At 39.6% G+C, this 27,122-nt stretch overlaps 2 protein-coding genes across 6 annotated transcripts in view; both read left to right on the top strand.

Annotated features, from left to right (window-relative positions):
* Positions 1 to 3,139: 3,139 nt before the first annotated feature.
* LOC129709720 (RNA-binding protein 24-like) lies at positions 3,140 to 13,704 on the top strand. 3 transcript variants are annotated; one of them, XM_055656250.1, is made up of 5 exons: positions 3,140 to 3,266; positions 3,505 to 3,665; positions 8,182 to 8,305; positions 11,461 to 11,512; positions 12,597 to 13,704. In XM_055656250.1, exons 2-5 carry the CDS (start codon positions 3,507 to 3,509, stop codon positions 12,850 to 12,852), a joined length of 591 nt encoding a protein of 196 aa, XP_055512225.1. In that variant the 5' UTR covers positions 3,140 to 3,266; positions 3,505 to 3,506; the 3' UTR covers positions 12,853 to 13,704. The 3 variants fall into 3 exon arrangements, with proteins under 3 accessions (XP_055512225.1, XP_055512226.1, XP_055512224.1); XM_055656251.1 differs by having other exon boundaries at positions 3,160 to 3,296; XM_055656249.1 differs by having other exon boundaries at positions 3,261 to 3,665.
* A 5,242-nt stretch (positions 13,705 to 18,946) lies between these two features.
* cap1 (CAP, adenylate cyclase-associated protein 1 (yeast)) overlaps positions 18,947 to 27,122 on the top strand; it is a 35,516-nt gene continuing 27,340 nt past the window's right edge. The window contains exons 1-2 of one of the 3 annotated variants that reach the window (XM_055656245.1): positions 18,947 to 19,077; positions 27,001 to 27,109. In XM_055656245.1, coding sequence (XP_055512220.1) covers positions 27,010 to 27,109 — 100 coding nt within the window. In that variant the 5' untranslated portion in view covers positions 18,947 to 19,077; positions 27,001 to 27,009. Of the gene's footprint in view, positions 19,078 to 19,105; positions 19,257 to 27,000; positions 27,110 to 27,122 lie in introns of those variants that run through there. The other 2 variants (XM_055656247.1, XM_055656246.1) reach the window with 2 other exon arrangements.

Raw genomic sequence — 27,122 nt, 5'->3', positions numbered from 1 at the left:
ACTTTAAAAGACCGACCTTTATTATGATGAAAGCTGGCAAGACCAGTATTTATTTCCAATGCTGTACTGAACTGCTCTTGAAGTGAAGTCACCTAAACCTTTTGCTGCCCATGTAGTGGAAGTGCACTTAAAGTGTTGCTGGGCAAATATTCTTGGATTTTGACCCAGTTCCAAAGAAAGTGTGCAAGTATGTTCGAATCTTAATGGTGTGTGGTTAATGGTTTCCTTGCATTTTCTTGTCCTTCCAGTTAGAATTTACAGATTTGGGAAGCTGTCATATACCTTTGGTGAGTTATTTCTGGGTATCTTACAGATGATGGGGAAAGGAGTGAATGCTGAGAGGTTAGGGCGGAGTTTCACTGAAGTAGATTACGTTGTCCTGGGCGCCATTTAAGCTTCTTGAGTGCTGCAGGAAATGGAGAGTTTTACATTGCATTGCTGACTTATACTCCATACAAGGTGGAATGACTCAGAGGAGGCAAGTCACATGCTTCAGACTGGAGCCTACTTTTGCGTGTATGTTATTTATGAAGCTGGTCCCTTTAGGTTTCTGGTCTATGGTGAGCAGGGAATATTGATGTTTTTTTTTTAAATATCATTATACATTAATCATTCCACCCACAAGTTGGGATGTCATTCTCTCGAAAATTCTCTGCAGTAACTCTTGGCACTTTTCACCCAAGCCTGGAGATTGTTGAAGAATTGTACAACATGCAATTCGTGCAACCTTTTTAAAAGACCATAGAAAACTGTAGGGCTTAAGTTTGAAAGCCAATTCATCTTGAATGTGCTGATCTGGGCAACTAAAAAATTGCATTTCTTCAATTGTGGGAATGACAACCAGGTATCCATCGCCCCAATGTGGATGTGTCGGGATTCAATAGACAATAGATGCAGGAGTATGCCATTCGGCCCTTCGAGCCAGCATTGCCATTCACTGTGATCATGGCTGATCATCCATAATCAGTACCCCGTTCCTGCCTTCGCCCCATATCCCTTGACTCTGCTATCTTTAAGAGCTCTAACTCTCTCTTGAAAGCATTCAGAGAATTGGCCCCCACTGCCTTCTGCGGCAGAGAATTCCATGGATTCACAACTCTCTGGGTGAAAATGTTTTTCCTCACCTCCGTTCTAAATGGCCTACCCCTTATTCTTAAACTGTGGGCCCTGGTTCTGGACTCCCCCAACATCGGGAACATGTTTCCTGCCTCAAGTGTGTCCAATCCCTTAATAATCTTATATGTTTCAATAAGATCCCTTCTCATCCCAAATTCCATTGTATACAAGCCTAGTCGCTCCATTCTTTCAACATATGACAGTCCCGCCATCCCGGGAATTAACCTCGTGAACCTACGCTGCACTCCCTCAATAGCAAGAATGTCCTTCCACAAATTTGGATACCAAAACTGCCCACAATACTCCAGGTGTGGTTTTATTAGAGGCCTGCACAACTGCTGAAGGACCTCTTTGCTCCGATACTCAACTCCTCTTGTTATGAAGGCCAAAATGCCATTAGCTTTCTTCACTGCCTGCTGTACCCGCATGCTTACTTTCAGTGACTTATGAACAAGGACACCCAGATCTCGTTGTACTTCTCCTTTTCCTAACTTCACACCATTCAGATCTGCCTTCCAGTTCTTGCCACCAAAGTGGATAATCTCACATTTATCCACATTAAACTGCATGTCATGTGGATAAATGCACACTCACCCAACCTGTCCATGTCACCCTGCATCCTCATAGCATCCTCCTCACAGTTCACACTGCCATCTGCAAATTTGCTAATGTTACTTTTAATCCCTTCATCTAAGTCATTAATGTATATTGTAAATTGCTGCGGTCCCAACACCGAGCCTTGGGGTACCCCACGTCACTGCCTGCCATTCTGAAAGGGATACGTTAATCCCTACTCTTTGTTTTCTGTCTGCCAACCAATTTTCTATCCATGTCAGTACCTTGTACCTTGAACCTTCCAAAGAGTCCGCCAGGGACTATACTGGAAGTTGGACAATTTTATACTGGGCAATTTTTACATTTATCAAGCCAATTAACCTACAAACATGTATGTCTTTGGAATGTGGGAGGAAACCGAAGATCGCGGAGAAAACCCACGCAGGTCACGGAGAGAACGTACAAACTCCGTACAGACAGCGCCGATCGAACCTGGGTCACTGGGCGCTCCATTTTGCTGTAAGGCAGCAACTCTACCGCTGCGCCACTGTGACTGCCCCCAATACCACGTCCTCTAATTTTGCCAACTAATCTCCAATGTGGGACCTTATGTGGCTTTCTGAAAGTCCAGGTACACTACATCTACTGGCTGTCGCTTGTCCATTTTCCTAGTGACATCCACAAAAAAATCCATAAGGATTAGTTAAGCATTTGTAAATCCATGCTGACTTCGGCCGATCTAAACTAAATGACCCACTGATAGATACTGCCTGATGTTGCGCCCCCCCCCATCAGTCTTAAGGAAGGGTTTCGACCCGAAACGTTGCCTATTTCTCCAGCATTTTTGTCTACCACTGATACTGCCAGTTTGGCTCAACCACGAACAATGACTTCGATAAAACACCGTAGCCTCGCAGCTGGGAAGAAATTGGGGGCTGGTTCTTGTTCTTGGTTCTTGGTTTCTTGGTCCTCCAAAATATTCCAAATGGAATTTAAACTGGAGGTGGTGAAGGGAGGGCTTAAGCCAGAAAGGGTTATTGGCTGGGATGGGGTGGGGACAGCATCATGAAATAAATTATCCGGAATACCAGACCCACTGACCAGATAATATTGATAATAATATTCCAGTGACCCCTCTCTCCAGCAGACGGCGTCAGCGCTCTCCCATCACCCTCCACTTTCCACATGCTCATTACATATAGGGGGTGGGTGGGGGGGGAATAGAAGTGATGTTAAACATATTATGTAGTTATCAGCAATAAATAACCGAGGATCAACCAGCACATGTTATTATTTGATAGCTGTAGGGTGTGTGAGTTTAAATCCGATTTGGATGCTGTGAATTGATTGCCGGTAAAAGGAAGTAGGTGGTCGTGCCGGTGATGGACATGGTGAGCAGCCAATAGCGTGGTAGATAGGGTCGGGGAGGCGGGGACAGGCGGCGGATTGTCCAATGGGGCGACGGGGGGCGGGCTCCCCGGCTCCCTTGTGGCTACATTGTGAGTTACAAAGAAACAAAAGCAACTGTGAGGAGAAGCGAGTGGCGAGACAAAGACTCGGTGAATCGGGCAGCGGACTCGTGTTTACCCCGGGCAGTGAGTGGCGACGCAGACCTTTACTCTAAAGTGTGTCTATTTGCGAGATCAGTTCATAGCAAAAACCCCCCAAAAAACAGCGCTTTCTGTTTCCCCCCCCCCAAACATGATATTAATTACAATAACGAGTTAATTATTGACAATCATCTCACAGTTCTTGTGTGGGTTTGTTAAAAAAAATGTAATTGTTTCATGATATCTTCTTGTGCCTCTTCTCCCCTCACCCACCCGATGCCAGTTATGAATAAGGACAGGGTGTTTCGGAAGCTCTTTGTGGGTGGGTTACCGTATCACACCAATGAGGTGTCACTCAGGCGCTATTTCCAGCGGTTCGGCGAGATTGAAGAAGCAGCGGTGATAACGGACAAGTTGACCGGGCGTTCTCGAGGATACGGGTTTGTGAGTATCGAATTTGTTAAGAGGGCAGCGGGGTCAAAGGCCCATGGAGGCCAGTTCGGTGGCTAAATCTCCCTTGGTAGCTCTGGTGCTACCCAACGGAGATTGTTGACAAGCCCTTCACTAATGTTAGTGCAACACACACACACATTTGCATTTCCCACCTCCTCTCTGTGTATTTACTTAGCCGATGCCACCAAGGAGTAACCAGGTGAGGCAGTCAACACGTTACTTTGCGTGATCTCTTAGCCAATTGACACAAAATAGGTCGAGGAATACAGACGCAGACACGAGTTTTGGGTCACGTGGCCTAGACTTGTATGAAATACAAGGGATGCTAAAAATATTAAAGAAAAGCTGAAAATACGCAGTCTAAAATGTACAAATAAACAGACCCTTCGTTCCACTGACTGCACTGACCATCAGACACTCACTTGCATGAAACCTGCACTATTCCCTTTTATTATCACCAATTCCCCCCCCCCCCCATCTAAATTCTACCTCTCGAACAAGGGGTAATTTATAGTCTCCCAAACTTCACAGCCTCGATGTAGAAGAAGCCTAAGTAGTCACATTTTTAAGGTGTAGTTAAAATTGTTTATTGTACAAAATTTAATCGGTGATGATCAAGGAACAGATGGGGGATCTGTTGGATGTAGTTCAGAGGCCAATCCACAACAATGTGAATGAAAAGAAACTGGCTGCTCAAAACACCATATAATAAACTATGGTGATGTTGGGGGGAGGGGTGAAGAGAGGTCTGTGGATTTAATTTTGGAAAAATGGCAGATTGAGTTTAATTAGGATAGGTAGACCAAACCAGGGCAGGATTTATGCAATAAACAGTAGGTCCAGGAGAGTGTTGCAGAACAGAGAGACTAGGGGTGCTGATACATTGTTCTATGCTGCTGGTGGATAGCACCAGGAAGAACACATTTGGCACACTTCTTTATGGATCAGAGTATAGAATACAGGAAGTCGTAAGATGTTGGTATGGCCACATTTGATGTGCTGTGTTTAATTCAGGTCGTGATGCTATGAAAGGTTACTGGAAAGGTTACAAAAAAACTTTGAGGATGTTTCCGGATCTGATGGTTTTGAGATATAACGAGAGGCTGTATAGGGTGGGTCTTTTGCTCCTGAAGTGTAAGAAGTTGATTGTGACCATATTGAGAGATATAAAAATATGAGGAACATAGAAGGGTGAATAGCCACAGTCTTTTCCATGAGTAGGGGAGTCTAAAACACGAGGGCATAGGTTTAAGGGGTAGTTTTTTACACGCAGAGGGTGGTTCTTACATGGAGTGAGCTGCTAGAGAAAGACGTAGAGTTGGGTACAATTACAGCACTTAAAAGATACAGACAGATTTATGGATACGAAAAGTTTGGAGGGTGAAGGACAGGCCCAGGCAAGTGGGATTAGCTCTGGTTGGTATGGATGAGTTAGGCTGAAGGCCCTGTGTCTGTGCTGTTTAGCTTTATTGATGGAATAACTTCTTTCAAAACTGGCAAAAATAGAGAAATATGTTTTAAAAATCTACGAGAATGTAACATTTTGATAGGATGGAATTTGGAACCAACTAAATCCTAAAATGGCCAATTATGCTTGGCAAAAAGGGGGTACTGAGACAAGTTTTAAAAATAATTATTATTTAAAGGAGGTAGAAGTGGCAGAATGATTATTAGGATGTGCCCAGTTGCTTCCATGCAAAATGGAGATGATCAACTACAATTAATTTTATAAAGAATAAACATGTAGTCGTCAAATCAAGTGGTGAGCTGGTATTCTGTCTGTAGTACAGGGTCCATAAAATGTTTTGTAATACAGGAAATCTTCCAGGTTCAAACAGCAAATTTTTTACTTGGTGTTAGAAGCAATGAAGTAATTGAACCAAATTATGTATAATTATTCTGCCCATCACTGTAGATGATTATTCCCGAGCCATATTCTAATCTTGTTCCACTGCCTGTTTCCCAGCCTCTTTAATAGTTTTATTTTTTAAACAGTTTTCAAATACATTTTTACTAAGAGTAATATTTCTACAGTTTGTTGCAATGGCATATTAACTACCCTCTTCATAATAACTGCATCTCTCCATTTACATTTTTATTGTCATTTATCTCTAAATTCAATGCTCACAAATTATGCAGTGCAAATCTATCTTTATTCACCTTTGATAATTCTTCAAGATAACAAAATGTCCTTTAGCGTTTTCCTTTTCTGTGAGAAGCAACAGGGGGCAAAGAAGAAGTCGTCATAAATTATATCGGTCTTCCAAGCGAGAACCATAATCTCTAGTGACTATGCAATGTAATTTATCTATTCTATTTTTTCCAGTTTAACTAAAATCTTCCACATTTAAAATTGCCTTTGTGCATCCTTGTGTGTACCTTGTGTCTTTATATGGTTTAATATTGTTCAGACACCCCCATTTATTTGCTAATGCCCCTGCCAGGTGCTCTTGGGTGTACTTGACATATTCATATCCTTATTTCCAAAAGATTTAATCCATAATTTCTTGCACTCATTGAACCTGTTCGTCCTGTGAAACTATCTATCTGCTATTGTACTCTTCACAATCTTTGGATCAAATTCTGATGTACCCAAATTTGACGAGACAGGCTAACTTCAATATCCTTTAATTGATGAATTGGTGTCACATAGATCAAGAGCTATAGGTTATCTTGTAAATTATTAACTCGTTTCAAAGTATGTACAAAAATGTACTTCATGATGCAATAGAGAAATCGGGTGAAGTGGAACCAGCAAAGTCTTAAATTATTACAGCAATGATTTCACAATCTGTTATATATGATATTGCTGCTTCATAGACCTTCATGGTGAGATAGTAATCTTTAATTTCAACTCGGTTTCCTCATAAATCATTAAAAAAAAAATAATATAATCCTATGGTATTAAAATACAAAGTGACAAAATTTAAATACAAAGTGCTGAAATAACAGTGGGTCAGGCATCATCTCTGGAGAATATGGACAGGTGATGTTTCGGGTCGAGACCCTTCTTCAGTCTGAGGAAAGGTCTCGACCTGAAACGTCATTCATTCTTTCTATCCAGAGATGCTGCCTGTCACGCTGAGTTACTCCAGCATGTTGTGCCCTTTTTCTGACTGGTGGACCCTGACCCGAAATGGCACCTATCCCATGTTATCCATAGATGCTGCCTGACCCGCTGAGTTACTCCAGCACTTTGTGTCCTTTCGTGTAAACCAACATCTACAGTTCCTTGTTTCTACGTGCTAAAATAGGATATTTGAAGCAAGAGGGTGCAGTGGTATTGCAGTTTAATTAGTTGTGCAGCGTTTCTGCAAGAAGCTGGTGTACACATGGGTCACAAGCTCTACCTCTTTGCTGTAACCCCCTGTGGTTCAATGGGAAATAGTATAATCTTCAAACCATGCTGAATTAGTCATTGGGTAGGCATAAAATGCTGGAGTAACTCAGCGGGACAGGCAGCATCTCTGGAGAGATGCTGCCTGTCCCGCTGAGTTACTCTGGCATTTTGTGTCTATCTTCGATTTAAACCAGCATCTGCAGTTCTTTCCTACTGAATTAGTCATTACTGGATAGCGATTTCCAACTGGCCACAATGTTTCAGTTCTGTGAGGCAAATAACCAGATTGCCTCAGTATGATTATTATTTGGTGCCATATTTTCCCCAATGGGCCAGATTGTATAAGATTCAACCCTCTCCTTATGATCGTTGTTTTCTAACTTCCCGTACACCAACACTGCATAGCTCCTACAATTGCATTAACCTTTTGCAGCCATGAGGCTCCCAACAGCATTGACTGTAGTTCTATAGCCATCCCCTATGCAGGTCTTGCATCTCCCCAACACTGCCCTGGGAGCCCCTGGCAGCTTGTGCTGTGAAAGTCCTTTTAAATGGTTAAGATATTCAGGTTGTTTGAAAACTTTAAATATCGCATTAATTTTTTTAATGCAATTTTGTTTACATCGCTTAAGCCATTAACTTAAAATATGAATGTGAAATAAAGATAAGTAATATTTGTGTGAACTTGCATTTTTTAAATGGAAGTTGATGACCTGGTCAAATTAATGCCATGATTAATGGACCAGTTATCCCATTCCCCTTCTCCTTGTTTCCTTATCCCCAAACAACATTATCTCTCTTGCATGCCTATGGATTCCACTTTGCTTCATTAATGGTACAACACTAAAGCGTCAGATATGAGGTATGCGCAACCCCTCCGTTCACTAACTATGGAGAGCCCTCTACTGGAAGGGGAGTCCAGGGCTGGGAAATATGTCCACTGTGAAGTACTGGAAATCCAGTGCTACTCTTTGAACCCTTATACCTGCAAGAGTTGCCTGTATTGAAAAGCCAAGCAGTGGTGTTTGCATTTTGATTGTTTAGCCCTTGGGTTAGGGCCAAACCCAGAGTCTTGGTGCTGAGTGTTGCTTGAACTAATCCCTAAAATTTAAAACAATGTTTCTTTATATTTCCTGCTCCCTCCTAACCCTATTGATTGAATCACAGGTCACCATGGCAGATTGGGCTGCAGCAGAGAGGGCATGTAAAGATCCTAATCCCATTATTGATGGAAGAAAGACTAACGTAAACCTAGCTTATCTTGGTGCCAAACCACGCACAGTACATTCAGGTATGTTTTAACGTCCTTGGGGAGCTAATTTTGTGCAAAACTAGAGGGACAGAAATGGTAATAAATGGCTTGGTGGGTGGCATTGGGCAATTTATTTATTTATTTATTTTTAATTTTATTTTTATTAGAAGTACGGTAAATTACAATACTACACAACACATATGTCTTAATACATTTTTTGTACCGCTTCATTTTTTTTGAGCTTTAAGAAAAAGATAGAAGTAAAGAAAGTGCGCAAGAGTCGTGAAGTGCAAGAGCGTTGGGAAAAGAAAGCCCTTAGAAAAGAAGTTAGAGAAGGAAGTAAAGTAAGAAAGTAGACCCTAGAAAAGAAAGAAAAAGAAAGTAGGAACAATCGCTCTATTATAACATTAAACTCCGCAGAAAGGGGACTACCAACCAAGTCTGTTTTTGTTGTTTTACCTCCCGTTACCAGGTCCTGATACCATTTATTTATTTATTTGTTTTTAAAATTACTATTGCACCTCATGCTTGTAATAGGTCCAGCATTGGGCAATTTAAGCTGGGTATGGTTTCTCTCAAGCAGATTTTTTATTTTCCCAATGATCTGTGTCTGTCCCCTTGAAGTAAACTGGGATGTTTTCCTTCATTGTTTGCAGGAGGTTGTCCGGTTCCCATGCTATTACTCAACTAAATATAGAGAATCATTCTAGTGTTCAGCTGTATCCTGATCTGTCCACATACATTCATTTTTTGGATATTGTTTGGAACAGGGCAGTCCAATCCTGACATCCATGAGATTTTACTGGTTGTGAAAATTCCCTACTGTCTGATTCTGGATCTTTAGTTTAGTTTGGAGATACAACGTGGAAACGGGCCCTTCAGCCCACAATGTCCGTGCCGACCAGCGATCCCCATACACCAGTACTATCCTACACTCCAGGGAAAATTTACAATCTTTACCGATGCCAATTAACCTACAGTGTGAAATGTGATTTAGCTTCATCAAATATAACTGGTAATAAAGCACAAAGACTATTCTCAATAAATCAATTTATTTCATGTGTGTGTGTAGATATATGTGTGTGTGTGTATATGTATGTGTGTATAATTGAAATAAAGTTCCAGAAGTTAGTTCTAAAAGCAAGAGTGAACCATCAATGCTTGCAATTTTATATGCAAATTAGAAAACTGCTAAAGTACAGTCCATATGAAAACAAAATCACAATGTTGTCTGAGATGCACAAAAATGGGCCAGCCAAAGATAGCAATGTGATCGATTCCTCATTCAAGTACATTGTTCCTGTATTTGCAATTTAGATATGGAATGAACCAGACTGAGAAACCTGTCTTATTTTAGACACTCTGTCCCTTTTTGAGTTTTTTGACAAGTCTAAACCCATCATCCCCTGAAAATCAACTTTTCGAAGTGAGATAAATGCTTTGGATTTTAATAGCTTGAGGAACCTTTTAACATTTATTATCTTTATTTTGCTTCCTCCTTTTATTTAATTTTTTACTTGTACTTCCTGGTTCGGAAACAGTTCTCTTCAAACAAATCCTGGAAACCCCGAGAACGATTTGTACCATTTTGATCTCTAACTTGCAGCAGCTTTCGTTGTAAAAGATCATATCTGCTTATAGTCATTTATTGGATATTAGTTGTGTACAATAAATTCCAGCTGATTTTTTTAATTTTTTTTAAATGGGGTGCTGTTAAGGCCACATACATTGCCAACCCGTAACCAGACCAAATGGTTGACGGAGCCACGATAATCACTAATACTGACGATTGCTCCCCCGCAATGTTACAATTCCCAAATTGTTGCTATTTACCCTATTTGAAATAATGAACATAGTAATGTTCAGTAGTAGTACTGCAAGGATTTTTTATCCAGAAAACGTGAGTTAGACTACAGGTTTGATTTGTTCAACCCTACTCAACAGGTTTTGTTCTATTCTCAGATTCTGTTCTAGAGTACCTGTTGTTTCACATCTCTGAGAGTAGGAACATTTGGCAGGGTGAAATAGCGAAAACATACTGTACCTGATCATGGCAGTAGTGTTGGAGAGCTGTTAATGCAGGATATATCCATTTTCTGAAAATAGGTAAAAGTATACTGGTGCATCGCACAATGGTTCAGTAACAATGACGTTGCTGTCTCTCTGTTCGTGAACTGAGACCAGGTGGATTACCTCCCACTTTCTAAAGATATGCTGGTTTGTGCAGTTAATTGCCTACTGTAAATGAGGTGGAGTTGGGAGAATCAGGCGAGTTAATGGGCTAAAGATTTACAGAGAAATACGTGGGGGATTTGATTGATAGGATTACCCTGCAAACTGGTGTAGATTTGACGTAAGGAAATGTGGGAAGAGAATGCAAGTGAAAACTCTTGTAAGGTTTAACTAAATATCTGTATGTTCAGGAGATACTCTGTTCACTTAGACTCTTCCCATTTCTATGTTCATGTCTTGTGTTCTATCTGATTGGGTTTTAGATTGCTTATTGCTAGAAATTTTATCTTCTTTCATGACTTACTGAGATACTGTCATAGAGAAAAACAACATGGAAACAGCCTATTCAGCGCACCAAGTCTGCTAACCATCAACCATCCATTTAAGCTAATTGTATATTAATCCCATTTTTTATTCTTTACACATTATCATTAACTCCCACCAGATTCTACTCCTCGCCTACACCCCAGGGCCAATTTACAGTGACCAGTGGATGTATCAGTCAGAACATCTTTGGGATGCGAGAGAACACCTGGAGGAAAGCCTCGTAGTTAGAAGGAGAACGTGTAAACTCCATGCAGTCAGAATTGAACCCAGGTCTATGGTGCTGTGAGGTAGTAGTACCGCTACTAGCCACAGTGCTGCTTTCAGTACACTGTATAACAACAGTTCCATGGTTCTAGCAGGCAAGTCACCCAACTGGCAACAAGCTATCTGATCAGAGTGCAAGAAGTATCACAGTTAAAACCAGTTCCATCATAACTGCTGGTGCTAAATAGAATGTTGGTGAATAATAATCAAGATCTCCAATGCATTCAATATGAAGAAACAAACTGAATCTAGTCAAGATGAGATGTTTATTTGTACTTTGGTTGAACACACCTGGCCTAAATACAATCTCTGCACAGGTTAACAAAGAACTTGTTTATTTATTAATAAATTCTCTTCCCCTTGCATGTCAGGAAGTCTTGGCCTACAACAAGTTCACTCAGCTCTGATGCAGAGACCTTATGGGTAAGTAAGCATGTTCCTTTCTGTGCGCTTATCCGACAATACAATGTATTGGTACGTAAGAAAATAGAGTTTTTGTTTAAAATCTGTTGTACGAGATTTATACAATGGTATCAACTCAATACATAGACTTAACGAAACTCAAAACAAATTGGGACATTTCAGCTCTTGGTAAAATTACTATTACTTTGGAGCAATAGTTATTTTGATCACTGAGTTTCTAACCTTGCTTGGATTAATTTGTGGAAGTGCTTTGTGCTTATGCAAGCACTAACTCTCCCTAAGGAAAAGGGAAATCATCCATTAGTATATTTTCTGAGACCAAGCTGGAGGAAAACCTTGGTTCACATATTAAGCAAAAGCAAATGTTTTTCAATTTGCTACATTTCCCCTTATTCTGTGAAGGTGTTGATTTTTGAAGTACTGTTCCAAGCTATCAGAATCTCTCCCAAATGGCTATTCCCTCTTTATAATATCTGGACTATGAATTTGAATAAAGCTTTGAAGTTCTGTAGGATTGAGTAGTGACCATGGCACAATTCCTAACTCCAAGCTTGTTGAGTTCAGAGTAAGCATCCTGCTGTCAGCAGGTAAAGAGCACTAACTCTCCCTAAGGAAAAGGGAAATCATCCATTAGAGTACCAAGCTGGAGGAAAACCTTGGTCAATCCGAGTAAGCAAAAGCAAATGTATTTAGTCCTCACAGACAGGACTTCTGGTTAGTGCTGCATGTTTCTTTGATCTTTTGAGAATAGTTGGTTTGATCTTTTGGTATTCATATTAACTTGTGCACACCACACTATCCTAATCCCTCAGAATTTATTTTTCTGATCGTCATTCCTTTCTTTCCTCTCCCCCCCACCGTCACCCGCAGTGATCCATTCTGCACATTCGCAGTCATATCATGTCAATAACTTTCAAATAGAACTCCTGGAGTAAGTGATTAATCTTAGAAAATACCTTTTATTGAGGAGTTTCTTTAAATGTTAATTACAGAATCTAACTGGTTTTATATTATCTGCATGTTTTTCTTAAATCCTATTGAATATTATTAGTACTCTGATCAATCTTTATCAATCTTTTTCCAGAGTTGGGCCATACCTGTACCCACAGACCATCCTTCAACCTGGCTTGGTTCTGCCCTCCACTTCATATCTGGATTCCAATGTAGCCCTGTATACGCAGTATCCAGCATATGAACATCTCTACCCGATTTCTTCTCATTATCCCAATCCTGGTTACGCCTACACAGTGCAACTTCCATTACAGACTGGAATTCCAAATTTAAGCCAAGGTCAGCATGAGCCAACAATATTGCATACAGCTGGTCTTCAGAGACGATAGCATTATGGTTGCTTTCATGCAGCATTGCCTGAAATCAAAGGAACTTCTAATATTGCGGGTTCACGTGTAAGCTGTAACAATTGGACCTACTGCCATTGTATTGGAATTGAGAATAGTACTTTTAAAAATTTCTTACAGAATCCAAAGTAGAGGGAAGTCCCAGAAATTGTTATACTTGCTGGTTCATTTTCCTCTTTCTTGCCCGCCCCTCACTCCAGGACTCTTGGAAATAAAAACTTTTGTGTATTTCTAATCTTTGTTGCCTTTCTAATCTGAAAGGTAAAAGTCAGCATTGAAGGATTTTGTACTGGAAACGTATTTATTATCTGGCACAAAACAAGCTATAAGGATTAAGTGGGTAGCCACCCACTAGATTAGTGTCAATTAACACCAGCAAAATGTTGAAGGGAAATTGTGATGTCAAACTGTAAAATCAGTCAATGACAAATGGGGAAAATGTAACATTACCATAATAATCGACTAAATTCTTCAATTTTTGTGGATTTTTTTCAAATGCTTACATACAGATACAGACCTCAATATTAAGGGATTGTTACATTGCAATCCCATGCTTGACTCAGGATTTTTATACAATTGTAACTTTATACTTTGACCAGAATTTCTATATCATGAGTGGAAAGATTTTGGAATTCTTTCGCTTGGATCTGCCATGCATCCAGCCAGTCCACGGTACCTGATACCTAGAAAATAAAGTTCAGGTCATTTATGAAATTACACAATTGATCAACACTGTTTATTTCTCTAAGTATTTGCACCAGGAATCACTGTATGAATAAAACTTTTTTTTGCTCTGAATAATAAATTACCCAGTAAATGGAATATTTATAAACTTAGTTAACAGAGCTGTTATTTATTTGATAGGGATATACAATAAGTGCTCCTTTTCCCACATAGTTGTAACTGTAAGGATTTGTTTAGTGTACATTATAAAGATAACCTAATGTAAGATGTATTCAGATCTTGAATCTAATTTGCTGCCTGTGAAAATATCTAACTAATCCATAATGGCAGTAGGACATAACATTACGCCTGCGTAACACTGTTGTTTGGAAAAAGGTAAGATGAGGATGTCTACAAGAAATGAGGAAACCTACTGCATCATTCAGATTCAGATTCAGATTCAATTTTAATTGTCATTGTCAGTGTACAGTACAGAGACAACGAAATGCATCTGGAACATGGAATATGGATCCATCTTCGGGTTGTTGAATGACATTACCTCTCGAGATAAGGTCTCTTGACCAGAACTCTGTACTGTGAAATGTAAGGAACCATAGTTGCCAAAGAGGATTTGTACAGTTTTTGCATTTAATAGTGTTACAAGAACTGGGTGCACTGATTTTTTTATTTATTTTTTACTAGTTCCCAAATAATTCCAATGGGGTTCAAGCATGCATCTAACTTTCAACATCGAGTGTGCCCTGTGTAAAAATAATTAAAAGAGGGCAATTTCAGATGCATATGTAATACAATTTTCAGCTATCAGCACCCTGGCTTTATCAAATTCACTGGCTTCTTGAGGGTTATGGATATGGGGGGGGGGGGGGGGGGGGAGAGAGAGAGAGAGAGAGAGAGAGAGAGAGAGAGGATAGATGGAGGCTATGTATCACTATGCCAAATATAGAAACTCAACTTCAAAGTTAATTTGTACACATTGATAATGTTTTAAATTACAAGCAAATTAGCTACAAAAACAATTGGATTTTTGAAGTACGGTTTCAGTCTTGGGATCTTTTTAGATTTCTCCTAGGCTGTACCCATATCCCAATTTCTTTACCTATTTCATCTCTTCTCTAGATTACTTGGGTTTGTCTAATCTAATGAGTTGAGCTACTTGACTAGCTGCAGCGCAACTAAAGAGCCTCTACCTCACAGTTCCAGTGACCAGGGTTCAGTCCTGGCCACATTCCAAATATCTAGAGGGAGTTGACGGGAATGTAAGAAGAATAAAATAGATTGAGGTAGGAATAATATAAAAATGGACGCGATGGTTAATGTGGACTCTGGGCCAAATGGCCTCTGTATGTTGTATCAGTTTGATTGTGATTCTAAGAACAGACAGCATTGTTGGAAATCTAAACTGTCGACCATTGCTTTGGAGTATAAGCTTAACATATGAGGGGAGAGTGTAATAGAGATCCACATGTACGAGATTTCCTAAGACAGTTATGTATCAGAGAAGTGATGCTGCAAATAACAATGGAATGCCTGGAGAAAAGTAGACAATGACGTGTGATTGTTATCTAGTAGTGTCAGCTTGAAGGAGGACTTAAGGGAGGATCATTTAGAAAAGAAAACCGACATGTAATAAATGGATAGCATGCTATGGTTATTAGATGCTTGTATTCTGCTTGCGTAAAGGTTGGATCTGATAAACGCAAATGCTAGGAGAACGCAACCAGCCAAGGAGTTTCCTTGATCAGAAAACTGGTTAATGTAACCCTTCCTCAGAACTGCCAGAAGAATGGAAGGATTTCACAGAATTTGGGGGCATTTTTAATTGTCAAAACCAGAACTGCACATTATACTCCAAGCCCAATCAATGTTTTGTCGTTACAGCAAAAATCCCATCCCTTATATTGTATGCCCCGATCACTGAACAAGCATGCCATTCACCACCTTAACTATTCCAGAGACTTCCATGTCATTTCATGCCACTATAGACTTGGACCTCAAGGTTTCTCTGATCATCAACATCCCATAGTGTGCTATCATTTACTGAACAAGTTCTTCCCATTTGACTTCCAAAAATGCATCACCTTGCACTTGGCAGGATTAAATTCCATCTGCCAACACGTCGCACAACAATCCAACTGATCTATATTCTGTTGTAGCTTTAAACAATCTTCTTCTTTTCGCTTGGGCAGCTTACAACCCGGCAGTATATTGACATCTCTAACTTCGTAATCCTTGCTTTCCCTCTCTCTCCATCCCTCTCCCATCTTAGTTCTCCGACCAGTCTGACTGTCCTGATTAAATTTTACATTGTATGCTTCGTTATCACCTTCGTTAACAATGATCTATCCTACATTCTCCTTTGATCACTTGTTTTCACACCTTATCCTTCCATAGCTCTCTTTTCCCTCTACCCTGACTCTCAGTATGAAGAAGGGTCTCGACCCGCAACATCACCCATTCCTTCTATCCAGAGATGCTGCCTGTCCTGCTGAGATACTCCAGCATTTTGTCTCTTCTTCATTGTCACATCACCAATTTTGTTGTAATATTAGATAAAAATTAATGTTTAAGAGCCATGGGAAAAATATCTAAATAGGAAAGGCAGGAGAATATTGTACTTGTGCAGCAAATGAGATGATTGTAGATGAGTAAAAAGATCAGCGTGTATGTGGTGGTCCAAGAGCCTTTTTCTGTGCTTTGATGTCCTCTCTTGGTGTTGTGACAGAGTGAAACTTGATCACTGTAATTAGTGTGTAGTACACAACCTATTGTACAAACATCTTTTTCAAAATTCAAATTCTCTATTCAAATCGTGTGTTCTTTGAAATTGGCGCAAGAGGGCTGGTCTGCATAAACTGAGATTACATGCCATTCTGCATGTGACTAGTGCAACAACAGCAGAATTATATGATAACCAGTATAGAGCAGCCATATAATTACTAGCTATTCTGCAGCAAGAAACTTAAGTGTCTCTCCACATTGTTCCCATTGATAAGGCAGACGTCAGTACTCATTGCACCAATCTTAGCATCTTCTTGCGTAAGACATGTGCAACCTAAATTTGTTGGACAATTTGTTCTATTTGATTGTGCACGCCAGGTTGATTGCATTCGTCAAAACAGGTCGGACCACGTGAAGGTTGCAATCTCCCACCTCAATCTTAGCATCATCCACAGTAAAACAATCTGCTTGATGATATTCTTTTTACCACCATGAAAATGTAGTCACTCCACCACTGGCACACTGACTGCAACGTATACCATTGTTAAAATGCCTTGTAGCAATTGAGGTTTTGATAGGAATTCCCTGGTTCTCAATTTGTACCATCCTTACAGGCAAGGCACATGGGAGACCACCATCAGGAAAATTCCTTTGAGCATCCAACATCTTGCCTTGGAAACCACAGATTATAACAGCAGTTGAGGGGGCAATTTGGCACAACTAGCGTGTGCTGACTGTATACAAGGCCAATTCGACTTGTTCCACTTCTGTAGGCCTGCCTTTTTCTTTTCAGTACTTTTCAAATGTTTTTGAATAGCACAATTGAATCCATTTAATGCTTCCTTTTGGAATAAAAATTAATTGAACTAAAAATGAAAGTCAATAAGTTCTTCTGAGCATACTACAAAAGTCCTTCATTTTTCCCTTTATTATTGTTCCAGATATTAAAGTTTACGATACGATAAAACTTTATTCATCCCCGGAGGGAAATATAATTTTCATATATATCACTACTTCTAAAATGTCATGATTCAGATCCCAGAAATGTCCCAAATAACACTGACACCACTTCACAAGCAAGACAATATTTCAGTTGGCAATGAGTACTAATTATTAACCTTGCTGGTATTGTCTACATTCTGTTAAAGAGCTTAAAATATGCATGCTTATCGCCCAAAAGCACATATAAATATAGTGCTGCACCAAGGTTAAAAAAAAAAAATCAGCCTTAACCTTACCGCATGACAGTGCAAGCTTGAGGTATAAATAGTTACTGTAGCTTCTATTTTTCTTGAGAACTTAGTGCAAGTAAAATGGTCTCTGGATCGGCTAAATTCTAATTGTTTGCAAAGTTTTTGGGAGGTTTTGAGATTGTGAAAAACCCTTTGTAAATACAATTCTAAGGTACATTTTTTTTTTTTAATAATTGTTTTCGTTGTGGAATTGTCTAAATATGGTCATCAATATGAAATGTTAACTTGTTTCTCTCTACAGATTCTGTTTGAGCAGCATTTACCTATTTTACTTTAAAATATACTCTGAATAAAGAACTATTCACGATTTACAAAATAGTCACGCAAATAATGCTCCAGTTGCTACAGTAATAAACGGGAACTGCTGAGCCTGTTAAAAAGTTTGAGATGCTCGAGCTGAAGTGGAAGTAGACGTAATTAGGGCAAATTGTTTATTTCTCATCCTTCCCTCCCCCCAAATCATTTGCAAATGTGTGACAGTACTCAAATGTAGCCATTCACTGCACATGCTATTTATATACAAGGTTGGCGTTTTATCAGCTAGACATTTTTTTTTCCCTCTGGGATATGCAAGTAAGAATTTTATTGTGTAGGAAGGAACGGCAGATGCTGGTTTACACCGAAGATAGACACAAAAGATGTTGGAGTAACTCAACGGGACAGGCAGCCTCTCTGGAGAAGGAATGGGTGACATTTCAGGTCGAGACCTTTTGTTCGGGACATATGACAATAAAACACATTTGACTCCAGCGACAAGCTTTGACAGTTGTTGACAAGGAGGTTGCTGTCCCTCAGTGTGCAATGGGGAGAACGCTGTGAAGCAAAGATCCTATATCCTAGGTACACAAAAAAGCTGGAGAAACTCAACGGGTGCAGCAGCATCTATAGAGTTTCTCCAGCTTTTTTGTGTACCTTGGATTTTCCAGCATCTGCAGTTCCTTCTTAAACATCCTAGATCCTAGGGTCATTGCTGTGAAGTGAGAAAAACATTTTTCACACAGTGGTGAATCTCTGGAACCCTCTGCCACAGAGGGTAGTTGAGGCCAGTTAATTGTCTATATTTAAGAGGGAGTTAGATGTGGCCCTTGTGGCTAATGGGATCAGGGGGTATGGAGAGATGGCAGGTACGGGATACTGAGTTGGATGATCAGCCATGATCATATTGAATGGCGGTGCAGGCTCGAAGGGCCGAATGGCCTCTACTCCTGCACCTATTTTCTATGCACGGTCCACACGGCTGCACCGACCCAGCCAGCTTCTGCACACCTCTCAGCCCCGGACCCCGGCGCTGGGTTGGACTTTGTACGTTCGGGTTATAACAGCAAAGCCTGCCGAAAGCTATATCGCACTGTGGGGTGGGTTAAAGCAACTGAAACACCGCCCTTCCACTCACATCCGACGGAGACCGTCCTGGCGGCTCCTCGAGCCCAACGGCCGCTTCTTCCATATTAGGAGATAGTGGAAGAAGCCGAAGCGGCCGGTGCCGCGCAGGGTGTTGTGGGGCCACTTCCGGGGTGGATTCTGGCGGCAGGGGAGCGACTGCTCGTTGACGGTGAGAGCGCTGAGCTTAGTCTCTCTCTATCTGCGGCCGCAGGCAAAGTTTGTATTTGAACTGCACTCGTGCAGCTCAGCATTGTTATTGTGTGTGCTCGGGGTTATTAATCAGCGGTTGCATTCAGTAGGTGCATACTTGTGCCTATTTCTTTTTTTGTTGTTTGCCGTCTTCCCCAGGTAAGCCAGGACGTGCGAGCGTCAAAGGGGGTGAGGTGGTGCTGGAGTTTCCATGGTGACGGGAAGGTATGGGGAGGGGGCAGAAATATCATCTATATTGAAACATTGAACTTGTCTGCAGAGGAATTGCTGGCTGCTTGACTTCCTGTTCGTGGGCAGGGCGGCACCGTGAGGAGGCGTTGTGTTTGTATGTATGTTACATTTCTCCACGAGCGTTCGTGTTACCAAGAGTAAAGGTTATCCTGGAATCATTAGGGATTTGTTGAGGCTAAACCTTTTGATATCGATTGCCGTAATCTTCTGAGGGCATTTAAAATCAAATGGTGTGGTAATGGCAGAAAAGGACGTTGATTTCGAGAAAGTCAATCAGTGCAATGACATATTGTCTGACTTTATAAATAATGTCATATACGGGAACATTTGTTCGTAAAAGCTTTAATTTGCTAAGAAATTTGTCTTTGGATTTGCAACTTCTCGGCATGAATGGTTCGTATATATTAGAGAATCAATGTCTGAGAATAAGGAACTGAATTGTTCGACAAAAAAAGTAGCTCTTGGGGCATTGGTGGTTTTGGAAGTCATTTAAATCTCAAGGATCTACAGTTTTGAAAGCTTTCTTTAGACAAATTCGATAGTTTGTAAAGTATCTTTTTAGGTTTTGATATTATGGGAGGGAGACAAAACAAAACAATTAACTTGTCGGTGGAGGAGAAAAAGCTGGAATCTACAACATGGATATGACAGCAAAGTACCTTGCCATCCCAACATGGTTTTTTAAAGGAAATTTACATTTGACTAATCTGCCATAGTTCTTTGAGCATATAACTTCTACAATAGATAAGTGGAAAACATGTAGATTTGGTGAGTTTGTGTTTTGGAAAGTTGATTGACAAAGTCAAAACACATGAAATAGGGAAACATATACCAATGTTAATTGAGAATTGCTTATTGGACAAAAGACAGAACTGGAATAAATGGATCTCATCAAAACCTACAAATTATTAAAAGAGTTGACGGGGACCATCCTTCCCTGGCTGAGATGTATAGGACCAGGGAGGTGAACATTTTATTTAGAGGATGGTGAACCTGTGTAATTCGTTAACCTAAAGCTTGTGGTGACTAGTTATTGAGTTTATTGAAAACTAATATTTCTTGTTATGTTAAAAGTCTAGAGTGTCTTGTTTTATTTGAATTAAAAGTACAAGCCAAATTAATGATATGGAGTGAATATAAAATAATTGCTCTATAAAGAATATGGTTTTGTGGGTTTAGGATGCTGACAAAGTAATAAAGAGTTAAAATTCTTCTTCATTATATTGGCCTTGCTTCGGCATCTCTGTATGCTTGCCCTAACTTGCCATGGTTGGAATGTGTTAATCAATTTGGGCTGAAGAGTTGGTGCACAATACATATTATAAATTAGTAGTTTGGCAATGTGTTTATCCAGTAAAAATCCGATTAATTTCTGTTTTGGTGTTCACGGCCACTGTTAGAGTTCTTCAGTAAATTTTAAATTCATTACGTTTTGACAAAATAAACTTCCTATTCTAATGGTGTCAGGTTTTAAAACACAATTCAAAATGTATTCTGTTTTTAGAGGAGTTTTTTTTTGTACCTCTTTGGATTGTGTGTTGCTGGCAAGTTCAGCATTTATTGTTGAATAATCTCTTCCAGCAATGGAAGGTGAGAATAGCATTAGCAGTTCTAGTTGTGATGAATTACTTCCTTGAACTCATCCCTCGGAAGGTATTCATGCAATCCTGTTGGAGAACTGGATCCAGAGGTTTGAACGGCAAAAATGAAGGATTGGTGGTATATTTCTAGGTCAGCATGGTGCGCAACTTAGAGGAGAACATTGTGTTCCCATATGGCTGAAGCCCTGCCCTTGGTAGAGGTTGTAAGCTTGCATTTTGTATGCAAGTTCTTCCACAAGGTTTCAAAATAACATTAATGGACATGTGGCAATGCTGTGTTGTGAAATCTCTGAATAATGCTGTGCATAAAACTTTGGGATTTTCACTCTGATGTAGTTGGGAACATGTAATCAGTTATTCAAAGCAGGAATCTTTCAATGGTTGATTCATCATAGAAGCTTTGGTAAAATATTTATATTCAATCCTCAAGTGTCCTATGCTCTAAAATATTCCTCAGCAGGAAGCTAAACTTCAAATTGTATTATTGTGCCGTGGTGCATGTCTGAAATGCTTTCAACTAAGCTATTGGATGCCCTTGCCTTGTGATCCAATCATAAATGCGCAACGTTTTGCTGACTCGGGCAAGAAGTAGATTTCAACAAGACAAACTTGTGGTCAAACTCCTCCACCGTAACAATTATATCTTTATTTAGTTCTTGGCTGATGCAAAATGTTATTTTAAAGAGGATAGATACTGTTTTGAGCAAACCTTTTCTTTCTCCAGATAAAATTTGAACATTGGTACAATTTTATGAATCGATTCTACAAGTCATAAAAATGCTTGTTCAATAAATTCTAGGTATTTTGTGAACATTTTCCAGAAAAAAAAGATTTGTGAACAGAAGCCATTCTTAATGAGGTGTGTTTGTTGTGGACAGACATGTGACAGACAAAGTGCTGTGTTCTTAAAAAATTGCATATAGGATTTTCATTCAAATGTGGTTGGGAATATGTAAGCAGTTATTTGAAGCAGAAATCTTTAAATGGTTGAATCATCGCAGAAGTTTGGGTGAAATGTTCATGCCTAGGTGTTCCACAAGTGTTCTACGTGGTACAGAAACTTTTTCCTATTGGGTCAATAGACAATAGGTGCAGGAGTATGCCATTCGGCCCTTCGAGCCTTCTATTCAATGTGATCATGGCTGATCATCTCCAATCAGTACCCCATTCCTGCCTTCTCCCCATATCCCCTGACTGCTATCTTTAAGAGCCGTATCTAGCTCTCTCTTGAAAATATCCAGAGAACCGGCCTCTATTGCCCTCTGGGGCAGTGAATTCCACAGACTCACAACTATTTGTGAGAAAAAGTGTTTCCTCATCTCTGTTCTAAATGACTTGCCCCTTATTCTTAAACTGTGGCCCCTGGTTTCAGGACTCCCCCAACATCAGGAACATGTTTCCTGCCTCTAGCGTGTCCAAACCCTTAATAATCTTATATGTTTCAATAAGATACCCACTCATCCTTCTAAACTTCAGAGTATACAAGCCCAGCCACTCCATTCTTAGCGTATGACAGTCCAGCCATCCTGGAAATTAACCTTCTATTGTCTATGATATGTATTGTGCACCAATACCTCAGCCTAAATTGATCAACATGTTCCAACCATGGCAAGTAAGGGCAAGCATACAGAGATGCTGAATCAAGGCCAATATAGTGAATAAGAATTTTAACCTTTATTACTTTGTCAGCATCCTAAATGCACAACAATATGTTCTTGATAGAGCAATTATTTTATGTTCACTCCATATCATTAATTTGGCTTGTACTTTTAATTCAGACAAGACACTCAAGTAGAGTTTTAACATAACATTAAATATTAGTCAAACAAGCAAGTCTAATCTGAATGATACACCATTTTAAAGTATTGACCATACCCCAAGTGTGTTGCAATACCATACAGGGCTTCCTTCTGCTTTTGACATTGCAGCAGCTGAACTGACAGATATGAGAAGTGTAGTTTTCCAGTAGAACTGTTTGATTCTAAAATTGGGTGTTTAGCTGATGTAAACTCATAAATATCTGTTTCTTTAAGAATATTACATCTTATTAAATCTCAGTGGTCATTGTATGACCGGCCTGTTTTTCAGTTGTTTTTTGATTGAAAAACTTTAACCAACTTATGAAGGGTCTCGATCTGGAACGTCACCCATTCCTCTCTCCAGAGATGCTGTCTGTCCTGCTGAGTTACTCCAGCATTTTGTGTCTATCTTCGGTTTAAACCGGCATCAGCAGTTCCTTCCAACACATCCTGTATATTTCTGATATCTGCTCCATCCTCTGATGTATGAGCGCAGTTTTGAACTATACTGCAATTTCTGAAGTTTGTCCACGTAATAACTAACTGAGGCACAGGAATACAGAAGCATCCTTTCCGAAGATTTTTTTAATGTGAGACTTCCTGGTTCCTAAAAATGTTGGACGTACAAATTAACATGCAAATGCGTGAATTAGGATTAAAAGTAAGCCACTTGGCTCCCATCTGCTCCACTATTTTAAAAGATCTTGACTGATTTGATTAAAACCTTAGCTCTGAGTTCCAGTCTACATGTTTAAACATTGCAAGAATGTATCTACCACTACCTTAAAAATATTCAGATCTTTCTTCCACTGCCCTTTGAGGCAAGGAGTTTCAAAGATTCAGAACCTGTAAAGAAATGTGACCTCATCTGTTTAAAATGGCCAAACGCATTTCTAGATTATCTATCTGACCCTATCAGCTGCCTCAAGATCTTCAGGTTCAGTCAAGCCTCAATCACTTTTCTAAATTCGAACAGGTACATTGTTAGCCTGCCAATCATTCCTCAGCACCCAGCTTGCCCAAACAAGTGTTAGATTCTGAACTGCTTTCAATACATGAAATAGGGCCTTGATTCTGTACATATTGTTCAAAATAGAAAGTCCTGGAGTAACTCAATGGGGTAGGCAGCATCTGCGGAGGCAATGTTTCGGGTCAGGTCCATTCTTAAAACTGGAAAAGAGGTGAGGGTGGGACAAGGCCTGGGCTGAATTCCCTGTACTCGCTGGAATTTAAAAGGATGAGCGGGTAATCTTATTGAAATCTGCCACATAATAAAGGGCTGGATAGAGTGGACGTGGAAAGGGCATTTCCAGTAATGGGAGAGTCTGGAACCAGAGGACACAGCCTCAGAATAAAAGGATGTACCTTTAGAATGGGGATGAGGAAGAATTACTTTAGCAAGAGGGTGGTAAATCTATGGAATTCATTGTCATGGGTGGCTGCGGAGGCCAAGGCATTGGGTATGTTTAAAGTGGAGATGGATAGGTTCTTTATTAGGAAGGGTGTCAAAGGTCATGGGGAGAAGGGTTGAGAGGGAAAGATAGATCAGCCATGATTGTGTGGTGGAGTTGACTCGATGGGCTGAATGGTGCCATTCTGCTCCGATGTGTAATGGTCTTATGACGGGGTGGGAGGAGGTGTAGTCAAGGGAACTTTGGGAGTCTGAAGAAGGGTTTCGGCCCGAAACATTGCCTATTTCCTTTGCTCCATAGATGCTGCTGCACCCGCTGAGTTTCTCCATCATTTTTGTGTACCTTCGATTTTCCAGCATCTGCAGTTCCTTCTTAAGAACTTTGGGAGTCGGTGGGTTTGTAGCAAACACAAGTCGACCATTTGTCCAATTGATAGACTTGTATCCAATGTTTCCAATGCCCTATACAACCAAAACTAACTTCCCTATTTTTGCGTTTAAGTGTCCTTATAATTAACAATAAGATTTGGCTTTCCTAATTACTTGCCTTTATGCCATTTGGAAACTGAACACATAAAGTCCGGTACAGTCTTTCATCATTTAAATAATATGCTTTATTTTTCTTGCCAAGGTTGGAAATGTTATATTTTCCTCCACTGTGCTCCATTTACTAGATATTCTTCCATTCGTGTAACCCATCCATATCTTCTATTCGCAACCACCTCAGTAATTTAAATAATAATATCCTCAGTGTCCTAATCTGCCATTACATAAATTGTCAAATAATGGGATCAAACGCAATCCTGTAGAGCAACGTTTGTTTCATCTTTCCAAGCAGAGAAAGATTTATTTATGGCTATATTCCCTGATAACCAGCCAATCTTTTATTCACATCAGTATGCTACACCCAACGGCATGAGCTGTTATTTTCTGCAATATCTTTTGACGTGGCATGTTGTCACAGGCCTTCTGGAAATCTTGAGATTTTACTGCACTTTGCTGGTTTCCCTTGATCCACAAAATGTAACAATGGTACTTCAAAGAACAGAACGGTACCAGTGTATCAATTATGTTTCCATTAACGGACGGACAAATCATGTTCATCCTCAATTCAATCTTCTCGCGTACTTAAGGACCAACAAGTCAAAAAGTTTTTCTTTTTGGGACTTGCTTCTCATTGCAATAGTGACAGTCTGAGCTAAATACTTGCATCTTTAAAGAAACAAATTACTGATTTAAAAACAAGAGGCATTGAACTGAGGATTTTATGCACAAACAAAATCCTCAGTTCAATGCCTCCTGTTTTTAAATCAGTCATTTGTTTCTTTAAAGATGGAAGTATTTCACTCAAACTGTCACTATTACAGTGAGATGTAAGTCCCAAAAAAAAATTAAAACATTTTGACATGATGGTCCTTAAGTACTGAGTCAATCTTAAAATGAGTCATTTCCAATAAAGTGTACTTTGTACTGATTAGGATATGTTGGTTGTTACACAGCCATTTGAACAGGAAGTCTCAAAATGTTTAAATTGGTGGTTCATAAAATGGAGTACACTTAAGAAATGTATAATCACCGTTTTAAGTGCTACATTGAACGCAAGGTACTAAATATATTTTCTCGTAAATAATTATTCTATAATTGTGGAAAATGTAGAGGGATCTCTTTTTATGTTGGAGATTTGCTTTGCAGCAGGCTTTTTATAGAAATCCAAGTCATGGAAATGCTGTTGATGGTGATTTCTTATCTTGTACTTGGTGTGTGAAGCAGCATGAACCATAGGGGAAATCCCATTATTTTTTATTTACCATTAATCTATTCTCTTGCCCATCAACTCATCTATTATTCTTTTGTCAATTATCTTCACGAAGTACATTGAATAGTCACCAATTAAACTACCAGTATGTCTTTAGGATGTGAGAGGAAACTGTAGCACTTAAAGGAAAGCCATACAGTCATGATGAGAGTTATCACTAAATGTGTAAAATAAAAATTGCCAGGCTTTGTACATTCAGAGCAAGAGTTGGTTTGGACCACACCAGTATGGTGGGCAGACATATCCTAAAGATGCAAGATCATTGATATATAAGCTTTTGTTTGATGTGAATGAATTTAGTGATTCACTTGCTCAATAGCAGAATTATATTTCATTGCAATTTTTAACTATGTGATCATGCATATATCTTACTTTGTTATAATTAGTTAGCCAGGAGCTATGCCAGGAATACTCAATGGTTAGGATGTTTTATATGTACGCTACAGACACCTAGACAACAGCACGATGGAAGATCAAATAAAAAATGTGGCCTTTCATTTTTGAAATGAAAGATCAAAAATATTAATTTTTGGTCACATTGGCACATGGTATATGTAGAGAATGGAAATATAGGGATCAGATGCAGGCAGAGGAGATTTGTTTAAGTTGGCATCATGTTTGGTATGTGGACTGTGGGCCAACAGTCTTGTTCATGTACTATGTTCTAGATGTTTTTTCCTTGAAAGTTGCAAGTTTTCACAAAACCCCAAGCTATGTAACATTTGAGACATATTTCTGTAAAGTATTTTTATATGACCTTGCTATTAAATCTTGAGTGGAGGCTTGAAAATAAATCATCAAAAGTAGCCTAGATAAACTTTGGAGTACTGTTTTTGCATAAAGTACTTGCCTTAATGAAAATAAGGAAGCAGGCTCTACTAAAATGTTGCATATGTTAGAAATGTGTAGGAAATACTGCTTTGCGTCAGTTATTGCAAAAATGTGTGCCTATTGCATAAAAGGTCAATATATTAAATAATATTTGACTATTGCATTGTTTAACTTGTTGCCCCTTTTTCACTAGGTTTGAACAATGGCTAACATGGAAACTCTTGTACAGAGACTGGAGAAAGCAGTATTGCGGTTGGAGACATTACAACCATCTGGTGGAAATGAAGTTGGTTCTTCCGATGGTAAAGAAAAACA

Source organism: Leucoraja erinacea, chromosome 26 (assembly GCF_028641065.1).
Source record: "Leucoraja erinacea ecotype New England chromosome 26, Leri_hhj_1, whole genome shotgun sequence".
Classification (NCBI taxonomy): domain Eukaryota; kingdom Metazoa; phylum Chordata; class Chondrichthyes; order Rajiformes; family Rajidae; genus Leucoraja; species Leucoraja erinaceus.
Note: the sequence above shows the minus strand (reverse complement) of the source record. Positions and strands in the feature narration are given on the sequence as shown.

Coding starts and splice junctions, on each gene's coding strand:
- LOC129709720 (XM_055656249.1), top strand. CDS start 3,459: ATGATATCTTCTTGTGCCTCTTCTCCCCTCACCCACCCGATGCCAGTT. Junction 8,306..11,460: donor ACCACGCACAGTACATTCAG/GTATGTTTTAAC, acceptor CTTGCATGTCAG/GAAGTCTTGGCCTACAACAA. Junction 11,513..12,596: donor CTGATGCAGAGACCTTATGG/GTAAGTAAGCAT, acceptor ATCTTTTTCCAG/AGTTGGGCCATACCTGTACC.